Source organism: Dunckerocampus dactyliophorus, chromosome 2 (assembly GCF_027744805.1).
Source record: "Dunckerocampus dactyliophorus isolate RoL2022-P2 chromosome 2, RoL_Ddac_1.1, whole genome shotgun sequence".
Taxonomy (NCBI): Eukaryota; Metazoa; Chordata; class Actinopteri; order Syngnathiformes; family Syngnathidae; genus Dunckerocampus; species Dunckerocampus dactyliophorus.
This window is the reverse complement of record NC_072820.1, coordinates 27,104,085-27,125,749: the sequence shown is the minus strand read 5'-3', so window position 1 is coordinate 27,125,749 and position 21,665 is coordinate 27,104,085. Positions and strand designations below refer to the sequence as shown.

Genomic DNA, 21,665 nt, shown 5'->3' with positions numbered 1-21,665 from the left:
GGATATATAATGTATTCCATATTTTATATAAGAATACATTTGTGTTTCTTGCGCCTTGGTTTATGTAATTTTTGGAAAGATTTAATTTATTTTTAGTTAAAGGGGTATTGTTGAAAATATTTGCTGGTTGTTATTTTGATTGATAACTTTCGTTCTTATTTTATATTCTTATTTAATGCATTTAAACTACTATATATGTGTGGGCTCAATAAAGTTCTTATCTTAGCCATCTGAGCAGATCAAATGCATTGTTTTTGGTGCCAAACTGTTTCCCAAGTGTATTAGTGTGTGTGAATGTATAAACAAGAGGCATTAACTTAAATTTCTTTGTAGAAAGGCGCTTTATGAAAGTAAGTACATTTATTTGTATTCACTTACAGCGCAGACTTGCCACATCAAATATGGTGGCGGCGTTGACGTAAGGCTCAAACCTCGATGCTGCGTTTACGTTTATGGTGTTGACAAACTTCCTGTTTCCCAGCGTGCTTTGCTGTACTGTTGTTGTAAATGGCTGCTAAGTTATACGTTTAGGGCTCACATAGCTGTTGATTATTCAGCACTATTCGTTGATAGTGTCTTGTCTGTTGTTACCTACCTTACATTATGTTTTTTTTAGCTCTTTCTTTAAAAACACAGTGACTAAGAATGGTATGTGGAATGATATAACCACCCCACGATTTCTATGGAGCTTGTAAGTTTGCTGTGATCTCTGTCATTACTCTGCTCGCTAAATAAGTAGTTACTTCTTCCTCCCAGGCTAGTGAGTGGCACAGTATTAACTACATGATTCAGTGATGTTGGTGTTGCAATTCTGTCACATTGACGGCAAAAACTCGATATCAGCTTTCAAAATAGGGAAAAAACTGATACCAATATTGGCTTAAATCACATTTTTGTCAATATCGGGCCGATAATTTTCAGTGGCCAATATTATCGGACAAGCCTAATTAAAACTTTTAAGAATTTGATTCCATAATTTTTTATTTTATTTAAAAAATGTTATTTTTATTTATTTATTTAATTTTTCTCTCTTTTTTAAAAAAATGTATAGATTATTTGTACAGTGGAACTTTCATTAGCGTCATTAATTACTTCCAGAAGGGCCGACTGTAACCGGGTCAATTTTTTTCCCATAAGAATTTCAATGATGAATGTAAGGGATAAATGAACATTTAAGGTTACTTCCATGTTCATTGAAGACGTGATTCTTGATGTGAGTGAAAACAGGAATGTGGTGGTTGATCTTGTTGCCACGTCATGTCTTTGGGAACAGTCAAGTCTTCAATTAAGTTAAAAGTAAACTTAAATATGAATTTATCCCTTTCATTCATCATCTGTATGCATTTACAATTGTTTTATGCATATAAACTATAACTGTAAAACTATAAAAACATGTTTTGCGTTAACATTTCGAAGAATCAACTGTTGATGACATCATACACTGGTGACAATTTTGTTTAATAGGATGCTAACAAGGAAGGATGTTTTGTGATAAAAAATACATTAAGAAACAGTTGGACTTAGCATATATACACAGCGTATAAAGAACATGACAAGATATGCATGCGCCTTATTATATTAATGCTCGCAAACCAAGGCAAAATTGTGGCATACATTTTCGACGTTAACCAAAACACCAACTGGGCCGGATACAAACATTCATTTCATTTCCCTATCTTAATACATTAAAAATTCCCTTTCTTATGTAGTGCACTTTGGACAAAAGATGACACAGGTGATTTTAAAAAACAGATAAATTTGCTTGGTTTTACTGAAATAAAAGTGGGTCGCAACTTAGTGACGATTGGAAAATGAGGGTCCCATCTAAGAACCCTAGTCTAAGCAATATTTTTTTAAGTAGTCTACTACTCTCCACACCTGCAAACCTGTGTGAGCGTGAGAGGTGACATCCGTAACAATTAAGCTGCTGTTAACCTCCAGGGTCGCCGTAAGTGCCCGTCATACTGCCAAGCTGGTAGCCACATGAACACATGACCACATGAACAGTGTGACAACATGTATCCACACGTCAGTTAATCCATTTATATATGCATTCAGTCTGATGAATCACTGATGCACAGATGGAAGGGAAGACGACACAGAGAGAGAAGCAGAGTGTGGCTGTGCATGTGTGTGTTCCCTGAACACACACTTGACTGAGCATCAAAGAGAAGTTTAAAATTTGCTCCCCTGAGTGTCACATCACATGTTTCCCATGCCGGTTGAAAGATATGCAAAAGAAACAATTAGGACTCAGAAGGATTGTAAATGTCAGATGTCATCACTGATGAAAATTACAATGTTTATTCACACAGGCCATAACATTAGGTGCACCTGTACCATCTAATGCCATGTAAAAATGTCACCTTTACAAAGATGCTAATGCTGCAATCAGGACATTTAGTCATTGTCATACCTCTGACAAAATCCCCCTGCACCACCCACTTCCTGTTTACCTTCGATTTGGATTTTTAAGAAACTACTCAGGTCTGAATGTAGTGTACACTCTGCTGTTTTCCATTTATGCAATCCAATGAAACTAAAAATTCCACCTCTACAAAGATGATAATGATGCATTCTAGACATTTGGAACATTTCCTACCCCTGAGATACTTACGACCTTCTGTTTAGTTGGTTTAAAGCAGCCTGCTTAGGTAGCAAACTACTGTACCATAAATTCCGGTTTATAAGCCACACCCACTGAATTTTGAGGAAAAAAACGATGTGTTCTTACATAAGCCGCACCGGTGTATAAGCCGCATGTGTCCACATCATAAAGTGGCATGTTGTGGCGTGGCGACTCATGTTTTCATCTTACAAACAACATTAAACTCATCACACAGCAACTAACACTCAAACGTTATACCTCAGAAATATAAAAACATGTATCAATACGAGTTTTATATGAAAAAAGCCCAACATTTGAAAATGTTTCCTTGATGCATTTTGGTTTAGTAAACCATTTCATCGGAGAAGAATAGAAAATGGCGCTGTAATGATGCTTCTGTGCACCAGAGGGAGCCAGAGGACCCAGAGCCCAAAAGAAAAAGAGGGAAGCTGATAGCATGGCAGCGCCCCTATGAATGTGTTGCTCAGATGCAATATGGGAACTTTAAAATGTTGTTTTTTTATTTTAAACTGATATTGGGACATGTTTGATCACGATGTGATGAATTTAGTGCTGTTAGTAAAGTGTGATACCTTGAGTCAGACTGTTATGTTGTTATACAAGTATATATACTGACCTCCACTGACTTTCAATGGGTTGACAAGCTTGCTCCTGTTTCCTGCTTCTGTTGCATTTTTAACTTTTAAATCGTTCTACTTTTTCCCAGGTTTTGGAGATGATTTAATTTCTTTTCACATCCTCCAAACGACAGGGCGATAAGACTGTCACATACAACCTAAACAATACTGTGTCTTTTCCAAGACTCTGTGAAGACACTTATAATAGACTTGGTTCTAACCCAAAGCCAAGTCGAAATGGTATCTATGTCGAAATTGGTATCTATGGAGATTTATCATCACCCGAAACAAAATTAACAAACAGATTTTTACCATTGTCAGAGCCAAATGTGACTGTTTATAACAGAGAGAAAACTATCACCATGAAGTCAGGACAAAGCGGCAGACAGACAGAAAAACTGTGCAAGGTCAAGTGTCAAGGTCAAAGATACTTCGGTGCTTGGAGACGGAGCCATATCTAACATAAACATAAACAGAATAGCCATTTCCAGCTATCCAAGTGCCACTGTCTCTGACGTCACAAAACTGATACCTGAGGCACTGGCAAAACACCAAGGGGTGAAACATCTGATTGGTCATGTGGGTGCAGTAGATGTCAGAAAGCAACCATCTGAAACCTTAAAAAAAGACTAATGAACTGTTTGAGAGTCTTGATAAAGTTGCAATACCAACGTTCATCAGTGGACCTCCCAAACATGGACAGGAGGATGAACAAATTCAGCCGGCTACTTCAGTTGAACACATGGCTGTCCAAAGTCTGTGAGTGCAAAGGAATACACTTCATTGAGAATTTCAATCTCTTCTGGAAAGAGAGGATCTGTTTAAAGGAAAAGGCCCACACCTGAACAGAGGTGGAGTGAGACGACTGACGGATATCCTCCACGCTTTGAGTCATGACAATGGGCCTAGACCAGATCCTTTGCGGCCACCGAGAGATGAGAAGAAGAGCGAGACAAGAACTCCTGCCTCGCCACCCAAGGACCCAGCAAAGGATTCAGCCACAACAACCACAGCCGCTCCTCCAGAATCCAGAACTCCGGTTTCAGATGCAGCAGCTCCTCCCTCACCTTCACCACAGGCCTCGCCACAGGCCTGGGACCCTCCTGCTGCATCTAAACCCTCCGGAGATGCTTCACTACTGTTCCTGTCTCCACCATTACCCATGAGATTTCCTGACTGTCTTGAAAGCTTGGTGAAATCAGCGATTAAAATGGTTCCCCTCGCTCCTAACATGGCAAGGTCAAGGATTCTATTCTATTCTAAAAGAAACGGGCCCCTCTCCCTCCTCTGCCCATTCCATCAACCAAAGCTCCTCAAGCTCGGCCTCCACCATCGGCACCCGTAGCTGTTATTCCCAACAGTGTCAATGCTATGGCCTCTGCCTTGCTAAACCTCATATCGACCAGGGGCCCAGAGAGGGAGTGTTCTCGCCTAAAACAATGACTACTGTCAAACCACATCGATTAGTTAAGAGACAGACAGTTAAACTGTCTGATCAAAGCAATCTAATCCACATCCCTTGCAAGAACACAGCGTCCAGTTCAACATTCGCTAATCTTAAACATGCTGTACTCAATGTCAAATCTTTAAGTAATAAATAGTAATAAATAAATAATAGTGCTCCTCATTTCAACTTTGTTTCTGAAACGCGACAAAACCAGAGGGGTGGCGGTGTTTGTGCCATATTCAGGGACTATATACTCACCCAAAAATTGTCATTTGGGATTTTTTCTTCCTTTGAGTATGTGTCATTCAAAATGGCGTTAAAACATACTTCCATACTTTATATTACCATTTACAAACCACCACAGATTTTTAAAAATGACAATTTTACTGAATTAATTTCAGTTGTGTGCACTGATTTTGACTGTTCGGTCATTACAGGGAACTAGGCTAGGATTAGGTTTGAAAACATTCCGTGTTCTAACGATGATCTGTTTAAATCTTATACATCAAGTGTTGTAAATGTTTTGGATACCATTGCTTCTGTCAAGGTTACAATGGTTAAAAATAAGCAAAAGGCGCCATGGAGAAAAGAAGAGCGTCACAGCACAAAAAAGGGAAATGGCACAAGTCAAAGCTCCCGGTTCATTATGAGTTTACAAAAAAAAGTTATGTGTTTTCAATCAAACCACGCCTAGAACAAGGGAGAGTTATTTTTCTGAAATCATTACCAACTGTAGAAACAACTCTCGTGTACTGTTTGCTATAGTGAATAGATTAACAAACCCTCCAGTTTCACTGCCCTTACAACTCATTTCTACATCTAAGTGCAATGAGTTTGCAATATTCTTTCATGACAAAGTTCAAGGAATAAAAAATGCAATCATTTCCACAACACAACTAACTATTCTGCAGCCAGCTAGACACCTCAAGCTGACACATTTCACACTTGTCACTGACAAAACAGTCGAAGAGATCATCTGCAGTCTGACTCCATCAACGTGCTCCCTTGATGATTTATCCACTAGACTTCTATAGTCTGTGCTGAGCAGTTTGCTGCCACAACTCACTCATCTACACAACATCTCAGGTGAGACTGGAACATTTCCAAAGGCCCTAAAAACTGCTGTCATTAAGCCTCTTCTGAGAAGAGCAGTCTTGATGCCACAGTACTGAAAAACTATCGGCCCATACCAAAACCTGACATCCTTGGGAAAAGTCTTAGAAAAGGTTGTATAACAACAGCTTACTGACTTTCTCCTCTCTAACAATGTGTTTGATACTTTCCAATCAGGCTTTAGGCCCCACCACAGGACTGAGACAGCGCTGATCAAGGTGATAAATGATATCCGTCTGGACACAGATGCAATCAAAGTCTCAGTTTTATTTCTATTGGACCTGAGCGCTGCACACAGTTGACCATGTGATCTTATTAAAGAGGTTAGAAAACTGTATGGGAATCTCTGGTACTGCTCTAAACTGGTTCAAGTCCTCTCTGGAGGACAGGAAGTACTTTGTTGGAATTGGCAACTGTGTCTCAGACCAAATGGCTATGACCTGTGGGGTTCCCCAATGGTCAATCCTGGACCCCTATAGTTCAATCTGTACATGCCGCCTTTGGGCCAGCTAATACTGTAATGTGTACTACCACAACTATGCAGACGACAGTCAGATCCACGTGTCACTGACAGGCGGTGAACATTGCAGATTTACTTTGTCACAGATCAGTGTGTGGATGCAAGAACTTCTCCAGCTAAACTCAGACAAAACTGAAACCATTGTCTTTGGCCCACAGAAACAAAGAGAAAGTGTTACTCATCAGGTTAGAAATCTAGGGGGAATAATGGACTCAGATCTGAACTTTAACAGCCACATTAAATCAATGAAATCATCAGCTTTTTACCGCCTAAAAAACACTGCCAGAATTAATGGAATAGTGTACCGTTACCTCACTGACCCGCGGCCGGCACATTATTGAAACAATTAGTAGTAGTTCTGAAGTAAAGATGTCATGACATTAGAATTTAGCCATAAAGCAGCTGCACCGCTGTATAAGACGCAGGATTCAAAGTTTAAGAAAAAAGTAGCGACTTATACACCGGAATTTTTGGTAGCCAGTCCTGAATAAAGTGCGCACTCTGCTGGTTTGCTGCAGTATTGATATCTATTACGCCGGCATTGGTTCAAGACCAACATCATATAAGATGTTTATATTTGCTCTCACAAGCCTCGGCATTCGGTAGACGTTAACGACGTAATGAGACTGAATGTAAAGATAACAATGCTGCATTCAAACTTTGGAAATTTGATACCTTTGACATACCCCTGACAAAATGTTCCGGCACCAAATATTCCCCACTTCCTGTTTACAAGTTTTAAAACAGCCTTCTTAAGTTGCAATAGCTAGTTGGGTCTGAATGGACAGCACTCTCTGCTGGTTTCTACCTGTTAAAACTAATTAAAAAAATGCTTTTATAATTTATTATAGGCTTTAAAATGTCTTAAACTTCAGACACCTGACATACCTCTGACCAAACTTCACTCACTTCCTGTTTACCTGGTATGATGTTCCAGACTGTTTGGGTATGTAACTAGACAGGGCTGATTTAAAAACATTTCATTAAAAAAGGAAATGCCACAGAAACTGCCATAAAACAGTGTTTGCCATGATGAAGACATGATGAAGACATGATGAAGTACAATAACCATATGGAACTTTATTTATTGCTTATTTACTACTTTATTTTTTACTTTAATGTTTAATACGTGAAAAACTATTTGTCTTACCTTGAGTTGCGATGTAGAGATTTGGCCTGTGGTATCCCTACAAAAAAATACAATTAGAATAAATAAATGGCAAATTTACATACATACATTACATATTGTGCACTCATGGATATATAGCATTAGGTACACCTGCAGAATCTCTTTCTGCAAAATATAAACCTATCACACAAAAAAATGTAAACACATTGTTTTGTTAATTTAAAAAAATGCGTCTGCAGGCTGTCAAAGTGCATGCCAGCGCAACAGGGGGCACCGTAACACCCAAGTGTTTTACAGCGAAGTGGAGCTACTCATGAATATCAATCTTCTTCTACAAAAGATACACCTATCACTCTTACGCACTAGGTATTTTTAAAAATGAAAATGAATGAAAAAAAAGAAAAAAATGCTCAAATTTGTTTTGTTAACTTAAACACGAAAAAATGCTTGTAGGTAGGAAAAAAAAACATTCATATGAAAACATGCAGGCCGTCGAAGTGCATGCCACAGCAATGTGGGCACCATAACCTCCAAGTGTCTGATAACGTTATGGTGTGGCATAAAAAAACGGACCTTGTGAAATTTGTACGTATTTGGTATTGGTGCACGTGCACAAATGCGTGCTTGGTATTGGCACATGTGCAACAATACCAAATAAGTACACATTTGTTTTTGTATTTATTGGTTATTAGTTCTATGCTTAGTTGTTAAGGTTAGGGTACAGATTCATAAATATATCATCATAGAATATGTAACGCTGATTTTAGCGCATGAGCAAAACCGGCAGCGGTACAAAGAGGTACAAAGGACAGCGCCACTTGTGAATATAATTATTGTAAAAAAAAACATGTACACTTCCATTCAGCTTTCACCGCCCCACATATTCATGGTTTCTTATCAAAAATTTAAAAAAATTAATTTGTGGGAGAATCTGCCCATTTGTGCTTTTTCTCTCGGAAAATAGGCCGTTTTAAAACTTGTCTCATTCACCCAAAGTTGGTAATAATTTAAAAATATGTGATAATAAAGAATAAAAAGTACAGCATAATAAACAGCATGCATGTATGTAGGCAGTGTGGATTATGTAGACGCAGCACTAGAGGAACACCTTCATCATCTCGGACTGCTAGCCATGATGACCCAGCGGCCTGCGGCGCACCGTACCACCGCTAGCTACTGTACCTATGAAGGAGATGGCAGCACCGCCACAGGAAACGGAAGCATTTATTGGGGTAGCCTGATGACCAAGCTCAAGACTAGACCATGACTCTGATTCCGTCTGTTTTATCGATTTTTATTTAAAATGCGTTTAATACGTGTGTGAAGCATATTATAGAGCTGAGAGCAAGGGTTTCCAAAGTGCGGTCAGGGTGTCAAATGCAGCCCGCGGCATATTCTAAAAGTATAATTAAAAAAGAAAAACAAAACAGAAAAAATTGAAAAATCAGCAGTAATTTTACAAGAATAGTCAAAATATTAAGAGAAAAAGTTGTAATTTAACAAGAACAAGTCATAATTTTACAAGAAAAATGGTGTAATATGAGGACAAATAATGTCATTTCAGTAGCATAAAGTTTAAATATTAACGAAAAGAGATGGGTTTTTTTTTTAAAGCTATAATATAATAGGAAACGAACAAAAACATTTCTGGAAACTTAAGTTGCGGATAAAAGTTATGTTACGAAAATAAAAATCCAAATATTATGGGAATAAAGTCATAATTATGAGGAAAGAATTTCCATGAAGAAAGTTGAAATACAGGTATTTAGAAAAAAAAACAACAGTAGAAATGAAAAAATCGGCAGTAATTTTACAAAAATGAAGTCAAAATGGTAAGAGAAAAAAGTCCTATTCTAACGAGAAAAAAAGTTTTTTTTTAAAAGAATAAACTTCTAATATTATTCGATAATGAGGAAAAATAATGTTATTTTAGTTTTAGTGTACAGCTAAAATATTTAAGAAAACATTTTATTTTTTAAGTCAGACTTTTAGGGCTGCACGGTAGTCTAGTGGTTAGCACGTTGGCCACACAGTCACAGTCTGGAGCTCGGGAAGACCCTGGGGCATTTCTGTGTGGGGTTTGCATGTTCTCCCCGTGTGTGCGTGGGTTTTCTCCGGGTACTCCGGTTTCCTCCCACATTCCAAAAACATGCATGTTAGGTTAATTGGAGACTCTAAATTGTCCATAGGTATGAATGTGAGTGTGAATGCTTGTTTGTCTATATGTGCCCTGCCATTGGCTGGCGACCAGTCCAGGGTGTACCCCGCCTCTCACCCAAAATCAGCTCCAGCATACCCCCGTGACCCCAATTACGATAAGCGGCACAGAAAATGGATGGATGGGATATTTTGTCATGTTATTAGATAAATATTGATCCTCGACTGCTCCAGGTAATGTTGTAGTGTAGATGTTTTGAGTTGTATGAACCCTTAATTTCCCAGGCCAGCTGGGATAGGCTCCAGCATACCCCTGCGACCCTAAACAGGAGAAGCGGCATAGAAAATGGATGGAGGGAAGTCAGATTTTTATGATAAACAAACAAAACAAAATAAAGTTGGAAGTTTTTGAAAATTAGGTTGTAGAAAAAGTTACAAACTCACAATATTAGAAAAAGAAAAATGTACACAGGTTATTTAAGAACAAAGTTTAAACATCTGTAAACTAAAAAGTGTAAAGGTGGCAAAAAGAGCAAAGAGTGAAGGTGATACTATTAATAGGCTTTTTCACCTATGTGACAAAGCTGAGATGCAGTTTTTTCATGAAATATATATAACTTCTGAGCATATCTACATGTGTTTCTTTATAAAATATCAAAGTGGCAAAGTGGCATCCTTTTTTTGTGGCGGGGGGGGGGGTCCTACTGTATATTAGATAGAAAATACTAGATTTGTTTTCTTGTCTTTTCTGAGCAAAACAAAAGATGCAAAATGGTCATGTTTCAATATGGAGTTAAAGCTATACAAAATTGTCTTCTGTACGGTGACAACAGAGCACACCGTGACGTTACAAAATGAAGACAGTTGGTTTTCACCATCGATAACAGGGGTGTAAAAACCTTTTCCACGGAGAGCCTCATACTGAAAAATCAAAGGATGCAGAGGCCACTTTTTTATTTTCAATTTCTTTAAACCAGCCCATGTTGATATGGAAGGATGTTTTTTTTATATTTCAAGAATAAAACATCCGGCATGTCAGCTTTGTGTTATACGGCAACATTGCAACTTTATTCTATGTCTTGTTTGTTTCTAATTTTTCTCTTAACTTTTCAACTTCATACAGTTTTTTTCTATTAACATTATGACTTTTTCTCCTCATATTTCGTCTTTATTTTTTGCCAAATTACTGCTTTTTTTCCATTTTTGCTGTTGATTTCATGTTTAATCGTATTTTTTGAATATAAATGGCCCCCGGACCGCACTTTGAACACCCCTAATTTATACGATACAAGCTAGCATAAAGAATTCCATCTGGGAATAATGTCACCATCATTGTATTTTCCTGTGATTTAAAAACGAGTTTGTTTGAACAAAAGGCCTTTTAAGCTTTTTTTTGAAAAAAAAAAAAAGGCAGGAAAACGTGTGAGGATGAAGGATGCACGAGCACGCGCACACCTCTGGAGCGAGCCGCCAAAGTGTCGATAATCCCTCAGATACAACTAACAGCAGCCATCTTGGCCACAATGGGTTTCTAGTCTCTGGGATTACATTAATCCCTTCAACTTGCGTTTGTCCAATTCCTTGTCTTGTCCCCTGAGACGCCAGACGGGAAACAAAACATCAGGAGGACTTAAAGGCTCTTCGCCCCGTCATCCTTGCCTGCTCCTGCCCCCCCCCACCACCACCAGCACCCTCCACCCCCTGCTGCTTATCTCACTCATATTCAGTTGAAGTTGGACGCTGATTAACGGCGCTCCAATGAAGGGAAGCAGACACAAAAGGATATTTCCCTCTCTCTCCTCCTCCATTTTTAATGACTTCTTTATCTGCTGGCCGAGCGGGACTTTTGTTTGTGCTTTCATGTTAGCTCCTGGATTAGAGGTGGGGGGTTTAAACAGGCCTGTCAGGTGCACAATGGACGTCTCCAACATTTACAAAAAAATGAGGCAGCACACAAGTGTAAGCATGCGATCAAGACGGGGAACAAAAGAAGGTCAATGGAGGAATAACTAATGCAACTAAAAGGGAATTAAACATAGATTTTTAGTTTAGATTTTTGATGCCTTGCTTGTTCCTCTCATCATTCCCTTTTATTCTTCTCACTTATCCGCGTGGAGTGTCGACAACACAGCAGGCAGCGAGGAGAGAGCCTGCCCAGAGGCTCTTATTTATATTTGCTGAGCATACTATTATGAGTAGGAATGTCCCATAATAACAGCTGGAGAATATTGGAAGAAAAATGAGATGTCAGTTCACTCGATTTGGTTAATTTTGTCCTTTTACGGAATGAATGTTGAATTTTTTATATTCAGACAAGCTTTTTAAGGTATATTGACTGGAAATTTTACCTTGACATGTTTTGACTGATAAAAGGTAAAATTCCCACTGAATACACCTTAAAAAGCTTGCCTGAATATAAGAAATTGAACATTTGAGAGTTCATATCGCTATTATTTTTTCTGCCAATAATGATATCGGCGCGCGAGTGACGACGCAACAAGCTAGCTCAGGATGGCCGCGGTCGAGAATGCCTTCGGATTGTAAATATGCTATCAGTGAAGACTGTAATATAAGTAAGTAAGGCGTCTTCCTTTAATATGTCTAATCAAATATCACACTTCAGGAAGAATAACTCAGAGTCACACTCAATGATGCAAGTGATCGGCGGAGACATGCTGAATGAGCCCAGTTTATCATTTTACTCAATGCATATTAGTCCAGAGTTTCATACTTGCACTTTGCTTACATGGATGTTTGTGCCACATAGAAATGTGCAGCTTTCCAAATGTTATGGTTGCCAACATTATTTCTTTGGATTCTTATTTGTGAATTTATGAAGATGAACCAGTCTTATTTGTTGATAGTAGGAGAACATGCTATTTTACGAGTGACCCCCGAGGAACATGCTTATTTGCCGTACGAGAATGCAGTCTAACTGCACATCTACTACAGTAGTAGAGTGTACGCAGGGAGTATTTTGCTCTACGTGTAGGGTTTTTATGCACCGAGCATGCGCAGGAGATATGAAGTGGAGTGAACAAAGCCTCAAGAGACAACATGAAAAAATATTTAACAGGGAAAAGAAAGGCGCAGAGAGACGGAGATGATAAGACAAACTAAAGTCTCCCAAAAGCTACGACCAGGAAATATGACAAAGTGTATGTCGTGCTTGGTTTCACTGTGACTACGGCGGGAGACGAGGAAAGACCGGTGTGTTACCTGTGTCTAAAAATGTCGGCAGCGGACAGAATGAGCAGAATTAGTCGGTCAAAAAATGTTTGTATTTTTATATAAGGATTTAAATTTTTTTTGAATTTCAGGCAAATTGAAATTTTAATCTTCATTCTTTGTTATTCTTTGTTGTTATTCTTTGTTGTAAATTGATCTTTCTTTTGTTCATTTTTTGCATTAAGTCATTTTGCTGTTTTTTCCCATTTGTTTTCTCTGTTGTTTTGTTTAACTGCCTTCCTAAAATAATAAAAAATAGTAATACAATATTAAAAAAAGATGCTGTGGGCTGCACTTTGGACACCACTGTCCTTGATTAATAATAACAGCATTAACACTGCAAGGCGCGTTTTGATCATTCATCACGTTGGCATTGCAATAAATCTCTTAAATGAGGAGAGCCTGAAAACTTTCGGTTGTGGGGTTCTAAATGTCACCGGTAATTAGTAGCTTGAGGTCAGGCTGCCACCTTTCACCCACTTTCACATACATGGAATATCTTCATTTGGAAAAAAGGCACTGTTTATTGCAACATAGACAAGTGCAGGTGTTATTTTGATGTAGGTCAAAGGTGTCCAAAATGCGGCTCGGGGGGCATTTGCTGCCCACAGCTGTTTTTTTAATTGTAAAAATACAATTTAACAAACCAAAAAAAAAAAAAACCCACTAAAATGGAGAAATCTGCAACAAAATTTTTGAAGAATAACATCAAAATATGAAGAGAAAAATGTTGTAAACCAGTGACAAAAAGTAATAATTTTACGAGAATAACGTGCGATTATGAGGAAAAATGTCATCTTAGTAGCATAAAGTTGAAATATTAAAGAAAAAAAGACATCCATCCATCCATTATTTTTTAAAAGTCATAATATTATGAGAAACAAACAAAACAAAATGTTGTTATTTTTGGAAAATTAGGTTAAAAATAATAATATTGGAAAAGCAGTGGTTTGCATGTTCTCCCCGTGTGTGTGTGGGTTTTCTCCGGGTACTCCGGTTTCCTCCCACATTCCAAAAACATGCATGTTAGGTTAATTGGAGACTCTAAATTGTCCATAGGTATGAATGTGAGTGTGAAGGGTTGTTTGTCTATATGTGCCCTGCCATTGGCTGGCGACCAGTCCAGGGTATACCCCGCCTCTCACCCGAAATCAGCTCCAGCATACCCCCGTGACCCCAATTACGATAAGCGGCACAGAAAATGGATGGATGGGATATTTTGTCATGTTATTAGATAAATATTGATCCTCGACTGCTCCAGGTAATGTTGTAGTGTAGATGTTTTGAGTTGTATGAACCCTTAATTTCCCAGGCCATTCTATTTACACTCTTCAAACTTCCATTTGGCTGAGCACCAACTTTGGAAGCATCAGTGGTGCAAGTCGCACCAGCCAAAAGCCTTTGGAGCCATAGTTGAACCAAAAAAAGACAGCTTCAGTTCAAACCAATTGTGGAAACATGACAATGGAAAAGAAAAGCTCTGAAAACCAGCTCCGAACCAGGCACAGTGGAAAAGGGGTATGTGGCCTTCACGGGAAAAAGTTTGGACACCCAAGTTGTTGCATTACACAATCATGCATAACATGTTTGCATTAGTGTTGTATTGCTCGCATTCCAGTAATAGAGCAGGGAGATGATGATGTTTATTAGCCTAATGGCATGTTTGGGCTGCATATGAACATCATCATCATCTCCCAGTGGCTGTGCACTCTGCAGTGCGAGGTAATAAGAAAAGCAGCGGGAACGTTGGGAGTTTATTGGGCAGGACGGGAGTTTTGATGAGTTAAAGAGCTTGCTAGGGAGTAAAAAACATCATTACCCATATGTCTGCATTTATGAGCACTTGAGAAGTGTGTGTGTGTGTGGTGGGGCGGGGTCGGGGGAGAGGGGTGTCCTCTCTAATCAGGGTGCCTCTTTAATATGCATGTGTTATCTTGAAATGGGTTTTGGCTGTGTATTGTCAGGCTTGTTCTGCTGGCAGCATAATGGACCATAAAACCAAACGTGGCAAAGGTAAATAATTGAAGGCGCGCACACCTTGCATTATGAATCCATGTTTGAGAGTCTAACAAGAGATTACAAATGACCACATTAGGAGGGGCGGGGGAGCACTTATGGAGGCAGGTACATCAGCAGGCTATTAGCCTCAGAGGAAGCATCTGCTGGTGGGGAGAGATTGGGGTGTTACTCCCATTGGTTGCTTCCTGTCTCCTGCACAATAAATCAGGTCAGACCAGGAGGCAGCGCTTAAGTGAGTTAGATCTGTTGTTAACAGGCGGGGATGGGGGGTGTAGGCGTCGGGGGGCTCACGCTACTTTTTAATGACTTTAGAGCAGCGTGAAGGCATGCTAAGACACCCGAGTGCATGTACAGTGTGTTCTGGAGTAAAAGTGTTGGTATGCACGCGTGCAGAACAACCACCGCCTGAAGAAGGTTGCCGGAAACTGGAAATGCACTCAGTAGAGTGCAGACCTCCGCCAAGGTGGCCTGCATCGCAAAGCAATAGTTGGCTTGAGCCATTTCTTCATAACGCTGCATTACTGCAACTTTGCTGACTGTGTAGATTATTTTGAGTAATTGTGTTTACTTATGTTGGGTGTCTCATTCCATATTACATCAATACTATAGTCTTTTTAATCAATTTTAAGTGTGAGAGGTGCAAAATTAGTGTATTGGAAGTGTGTTAGCCCTGGAATTGAACTGATGCTGGAATTGAAAAGCTCTTTTGGTAAACCTTCCTGGGAACCCGCCCTTTAGTGTGTGTAGCTTTAATGCTAAGGAGCTGTGTCTGTCTCTGACAAAGTGTGTGTCTCCAAGAAGTGCTATTGAGTACTTTATACACCAGGGGTGTCCAAAGTGTGGGGGGCCATTTGCAGCCCCTGGCTGTTTTTTTTATTGGCCCGCGGGAACATTCTGAAAACATAATTCAACAAGAAAACCTTTTAAAAAACAACAGTAAAAATGGAAACTTCAGAGGTAATTTTACAAGGATAAAGTCAAAATACGACGAACAAAAAGGTGTAATCTAAAGAGAACAGTTTTTATTTTACAGGAATAAGATAATGTAGTGAGGAAAATAATGTCTTTTAGTAGCATGAAGTTGAAATATTAAAGAAAGATTTTTTGTAACCTAATATTATTATGTACGTCATCTGTACTTCTGTGAAGAAGGTGTCGGACGTTTCGCTCCTCATCTGAAGAGCTTCGTCAGCGAACTAATAAGTGCTGGTAGCCTAGGCCTTAAATACAGTAAGAGTGGGCGGAATTGGTGTGCCAACACCCTCCTCCTATTGGTTCCTTACACTAAGCCTGGGCGGAGTAGTGGTATAATCCTCTCCTGCTATTAGCACCTCTGATAAAAGGGAAGTGTAGCTCCCTGTAGTTGGGTATGAACGACTCTGATACTGGCTCGTTAGCATCTATTGTTCTGGCTCGGCCCTGGCTCCACCTCATTTGCAAGACTAAGAGCTGTGGGTTTCGGTCTCAGTAACCTGCTGAACACAGGGTCCAAATTAAACCTCAAACCACCATTCCGATTCAATGATGGATTCTGTTGTTGGACAAAAATAGCTTCCTTTACTCCTCTTTCAAACCATCTGTTTTCTTTGGCCAAAATCTTTACATCGCTGTCCTGAAAAGAGTGATTGGTTGCTTTAAGGTGTAGATGTACTGCTGATTGAGGACCACTAGAATTGTCCCTGCGGTGTTGATAAAGCCTTTTTTGGAGCATTTGCTTAGTTTCCCCAATGTAGTGCTCTTTGCATTCCTCATCTTTACAGTGGATATTCCGCCCACTCTTACTGTATTTTAGGCCTAGGCTACCAGCACTTATTAGTTCGCTGACGAAGCTCTTTGGATGAGGAGCGAAACGTCCGACACCTTCTTCACAGAAGTACAGATGACGTCTCAAGAAGCCTTTCCCTCGACTGACAATTCCTGTACGACTGAGAGCCTACACAGACGCATTGCTACAGTTAAAGTTGTTAATGATATCATTGAGTCCCTTGATTGTAAAAAGTTCTGTACAATGCTTTTTATTGACTTGTCTAAAGCCTTTGACACTGTTCATCATGGCATTTTGTTAAATCGTCTTTGTAAAATTGGGCAAAATTCTGACACTGCCGTTGGCTGGTTTTATAACTACAGTATCTGTCAGGTAGAACTCTATGTGCACTTTGCTTGTCTGTCTTCCTCCTTGCTTTTAATAACTAAACGGAGTACCCCGAGGTTCTGTCCTAGGTCCATTGTTTTCCATTTATGTGAACAATCGTTGTCAAAATGTATTGAACGCCGTTTTTCATTGTTATGCAGATGACACAGTCATCTATTGTTCCTCTCCTTCAATTGAGTCAGCCTCCGATTTCTTAGTATGCATTTGATGCTGTTCAGTCACATCTAAATCAGCTAAGCTAGTGTTAAATTCAGACAAATCTAAAGTTATGGTTTTCTCAAATGGAAAACGGCCACCCTCTCAGCTCCCTAAAATCAAAACGGCTGAAGGTAAAGAATATGGTCTCACAAGTACTTAGACATTATTATTGATGCAAATTTGTCCTTTAACCAACATATTGAGCGTATTGTACATAAACTGAAGCTAAAACTTGTTTTTTTTCTTCAAAAATAAATCCTGCTTCTCATCTTATTCAAGGAAGCGTTTAATTTCTGCGACTTTCTTACCTTTGCTGGATTATGGTGACCTCCTTTTTATGAATGCATCAGAGCATCTTTTAAAAAAGCTTGACAGTGTTTACCACTCTGCTTTACGTTTCATGACTGGCTGTAGCAATGATGTTCACCATTGTACATTGTATGCTGCAGCTGTGTTTCCATCCCTGTACGTTCGTAGGTGGACTCGTTTGACTTTCCTTTATTGATGTATTCTTCTCAGTACATACATACATAAATACCAACAACAGTATGCTCTGCGATCTCAGAAGAAAAGTACTGATGCTTGTTCCTCAAATCAGAACAGAGTTAGGTAAGACAGCATTCCAGTATGCTGCACTCTTTACATGGAATGATCTGCAAAATGAAAATGATCGCAACTTGTTACATTAGGAGAATTTAAGGCTATTTTATATAGGAACATGAAATGAATGGGCTTGGCCAATGTAGCTGCTTTTAAATTGTTCAAACTGTTGATTGTTCACTGTCTTGTCAGAAATGTTGTATTATGATACCGTCTTGGCTAGGTCACTCTTGTAGAAGAGATTTTTAATCTTATTGTGGGTTATCTGGTTAAATAAAGGATGAATTAATGAAAAAAATATATATAAAGGTTTTGTGATGGTGACAGTTTGAGCCTGGAACAGATCTATTTCCTTTATTTCCTGTATTTAGTTGGGTACCATACTTTTGTTTTTTGCAAATTAAATTTACATTTGTTGAGGTTTTGCTTGTTTAATTCATTGCATCCCTCCTGAGGATTTTGTTTAGTATAAAAGTTATTTTTCTCGCATGTATTGTTTGTTGCGAGCGATGTCATCCTCTGATCTTTATTCCTCTTAATTTAACCACACAGTAATACGGTACAATATCAAGGCTGTGCGTGTGTGCGGGTGTGTGTTTGCATGCGACAGTTGCCTCCCCCGCGGACCCCTGCAACGGCGGCACCGGCGCCCTCTCCCACCCCCGAGAGGAAGCGCGGTGACCTTTGTGTCGGTGGCGCTGGCTGGTGTGTGTACTTACATCAACGTAATTTGCATTAATGTAATCGGAGCTCTGTTCCCCCTCCAGGGCCTGCAGCCTGACACGGGAGTGATCATCTGGAAAAGAGGCAGAGAGGAAGAAGGCAGCATGGAATTAATTGTATTAAGCAGGCCAGCGTGCGGCAGGAGGAGGAGGAGGAAGAGGAGGAAATAGACCGACGAGCACTGAAAAAAGAGGGAGGAGAAGAAGGATGCCCACACTGTTGGACAGATTGAAGTGAAGAAATGCAAAATAAGACTTGAAAGAAGTCTTTCACAACTTTGGCTTTAGTTATGTTGTTAGCGCTGTCAGAGTTAACATTATTAGGAATGATTGGAATTGCTGAATGCCAAAAGGCTTTTTGATTCACGTTTGCTGTAGAAGATAAGGTCTGGATGCGTTATCATGATGTGTTTAGGGTCCCCAGGAAAAACCTTTTCTTTTATTGGTTACATTTTTTAACGTATCACAACAAAACCTAAAACCCAACAAGATAAAAAATATGTCAGTTGCTCTCTACAACAGATATTACGGTAAATATATGATCCGTAAACTAGATTTTTTTTTTTTAAACGTATCACAACAAAACCTTAAATTTAACAAAATCATTTCAGCTGCTCTCAATGGCAGTTATCTTATTTGTGTATAATATGTCTTATTTTCTCTGATTATGTCCACTATATTGGGTAACAGGAGTGTAACGGTGACTATATGGGTGGCATTTCATGTCTTGAGGGCTTTATGCCATAACCACAAAGATATTCAATTTATTAATACTGAATCCTACTTGGCGAAAATTCACATATCGCGGTCGGGTCTGCAACCAATGAACCGCGATAAACCGCTGACTTTATTAATATCAACATTTCAGCTTCTTCTATTTACATTTTGCCCTTTCGCTCTATTTTTCCAATTTTTTGCTGTTTTTTGGGGTTTAATTTTATTTCCGAAGGCCAATAAAATAAATTAAGCTATGAGCCACAAATGGCCCCCGAGCCATACTTTGAATTCTCCTAGGAAAAGCAGAATAGTAGTAAAATAGAATTGAACTAGGAGAAATGATATTGGATTCATACTAAAAATGGCTGCATAGAAAAGTATTTTGCCACAAAAAAATTGTTAAAATGATTGCAAATTGTATTTTATGACAGTGTTACAATACTTTATATTGTAAACATATGCAACATTCTGACATACATGAAGTCTTTATTTTATTATTATTAACTATACTAATTATAATGACAAAAGGAGGCATATTTTAACAATATGAACTTCATGAAATATTTTAGTGCTTTATTCATTTATTGTAATAATTATTTTAGTGACTTATTCATTTATTGCAAGAATTATTTTAGTGATGTATTCATTTATTATAGTATTTCTCATTTAATTATCTATTTTATTGCTATCTATTGTCACTACGTTTATTGTGGCTTGGTGTGTAGTGTAGTGTGTACCCGTTTACTACACGCTACTCAAATTGTTATGTAGTTTTCTATTTTGGTTTTATACAGTGGGTCTCCGCATATTTGGAATAAAAGAAAAATTAAATGAAGTAAAAATACATTTTTTAAGCTAATGTGACGACATGAGCATCCAAGCAGTGTTGTGTGCAATGTAGCTTCTTCCTCCAAAGAAGAGGAAGATGAAAAAGATGGAAAAGTGAATAAGATGAATGTGTGCAGACTAGAAAGGTCAAAGCTGCTCTTGCTGGCTGACAATAAAAGTCTTTTGTCTGAGCAGTTTACACTTATCCACCATCACAAAGCCAGGCCAATAAATCAGATGGCACGATGGAGGAATGAAGAGGAGGTCATGAAAGAATGGGGGGTGGGGGGCGTGTAGATGTGTGGCGGTGCAGGAAATTCATGTACGTACACGCAATAATATTCCCGTATCGGTTCTTCATGCGGTTTTCATCCTTCTTGGCCGAGTCCCACGGAGCCGACTGTCCCTCAAAGAAGCTCTGTAAAGGAAGGGGTGCATGTAATACAATGTAATCATGACAATGTCATTGCTAACAACTCCGATGTTATTGTTAACAACTACGATGTTGTCGCTAACAACTACAATATTATTGCTAACACCTATTACTATGATGTTATTGTTAACCACAATGTTATTGCTAACAACAATGTTATCTTTAACAACTACAATATTATTGTTAACAACCACAATGATATCGCTAACAACTACAATGTTATCGCTAACAACTACGATATTATCGTTAATAACTACAATGTTATCGTTAACGACTACAATGTTATTGTTGACAACTACAATGCTTTGGTTAATAACTACGATGTTATTGCTAACACCTACCATGTTATTTTTACAACTACAATGTTATCGCTGACAACTACAATGGTATCGCTGACAACTACGACGTTATGGCTAACAACTACGATGTTATCGCTAGCAACTACAATGTTATCGCTAACAACTACAGTGTTATTGTTAACAACTACAATGTTGTCACTGACAACTACAATATTATTACTGACAACTACAATATTATTGTTGACAACCACAATGTTATCATTAACAACTACAATATTATCGCTAACAACCACTATGGTAATGGTAATGGTTTAATTTATTTGAACATGCATACAAGTTACATTGGAATACATCACATATTACAATTCACAGTTCCACATGTCCTAAAGGAGTAGGAATAAGTATTAAATCCTAACCCCCATCCGTTTTACATCAATTGCAATACATTAGTTCACTTCCTGTATTCCATATACACTCTCTTCTAGTTGTATACATCAAAAATGAATGAGATAATGTAATAATGTGATAAACAGTAGAAAAATTAGTAGTGAAGTTTCAAATTTGGTCAAATTTGCCAAATTTGACAATCCTAATAAAAAATATGAAATAGACATAACAAAACATAGTTTGATAATAGGTGAGTAATGACAATGAACTCCTAAAAAGGAAGAGTAAGTAATAAGTGTGGTAGTGATTAGACAAATGAAATAGAACAGAACATAGTTGGATAATGGGTGAGTACTGGCAATGTACTCACAAAAGAATAAAGAGGAATAATTGACCAGAAGGAATAGTTAGTAGTGAGTGCAGTAGTGATTAGACATAGCATTGTATGTACATAGTGTTTCAAGACTCTT

At 38.5% G+C, this 21,665-nt stretch overlaps 1 protein-coding gene across 4 annotated transcripts in view; it reads right to left on the bottom strand.

The window, feature by feature from the left end:
• The window catches only part of LOC129177682 (receptor-type tyrosine-protein phosphatase mu-like), a 284,927-nt gene that overhangs the window by 36,807 nt on the left and 226,455 nt on the right, over window positions 1–21,665 (bottom strand). For all 4 annotated transcript variants that reach the window (XM_054769053.1, XM_054769055.1, XM_054769054.1 and 1 more), the window contains 3 exons: window positions 20,407–20,494; window positions 18,529–18,605; window positions 7,477–7,513 (listed from right to left, as the gene is read on the bottom strand). In XM_054769053.1, the coding sequence (XP_054625028.1) occupies window positions 7,477–7,513; window positions 18,529–18,605; window positions 20,407–20,494 (202 nt within the window). The remainder of the gene's footprint in view (window positions 1–7,476; window positions 7,514–18,528; window positions 18,606–20,406; window positions 20,495–21,665) is intronic.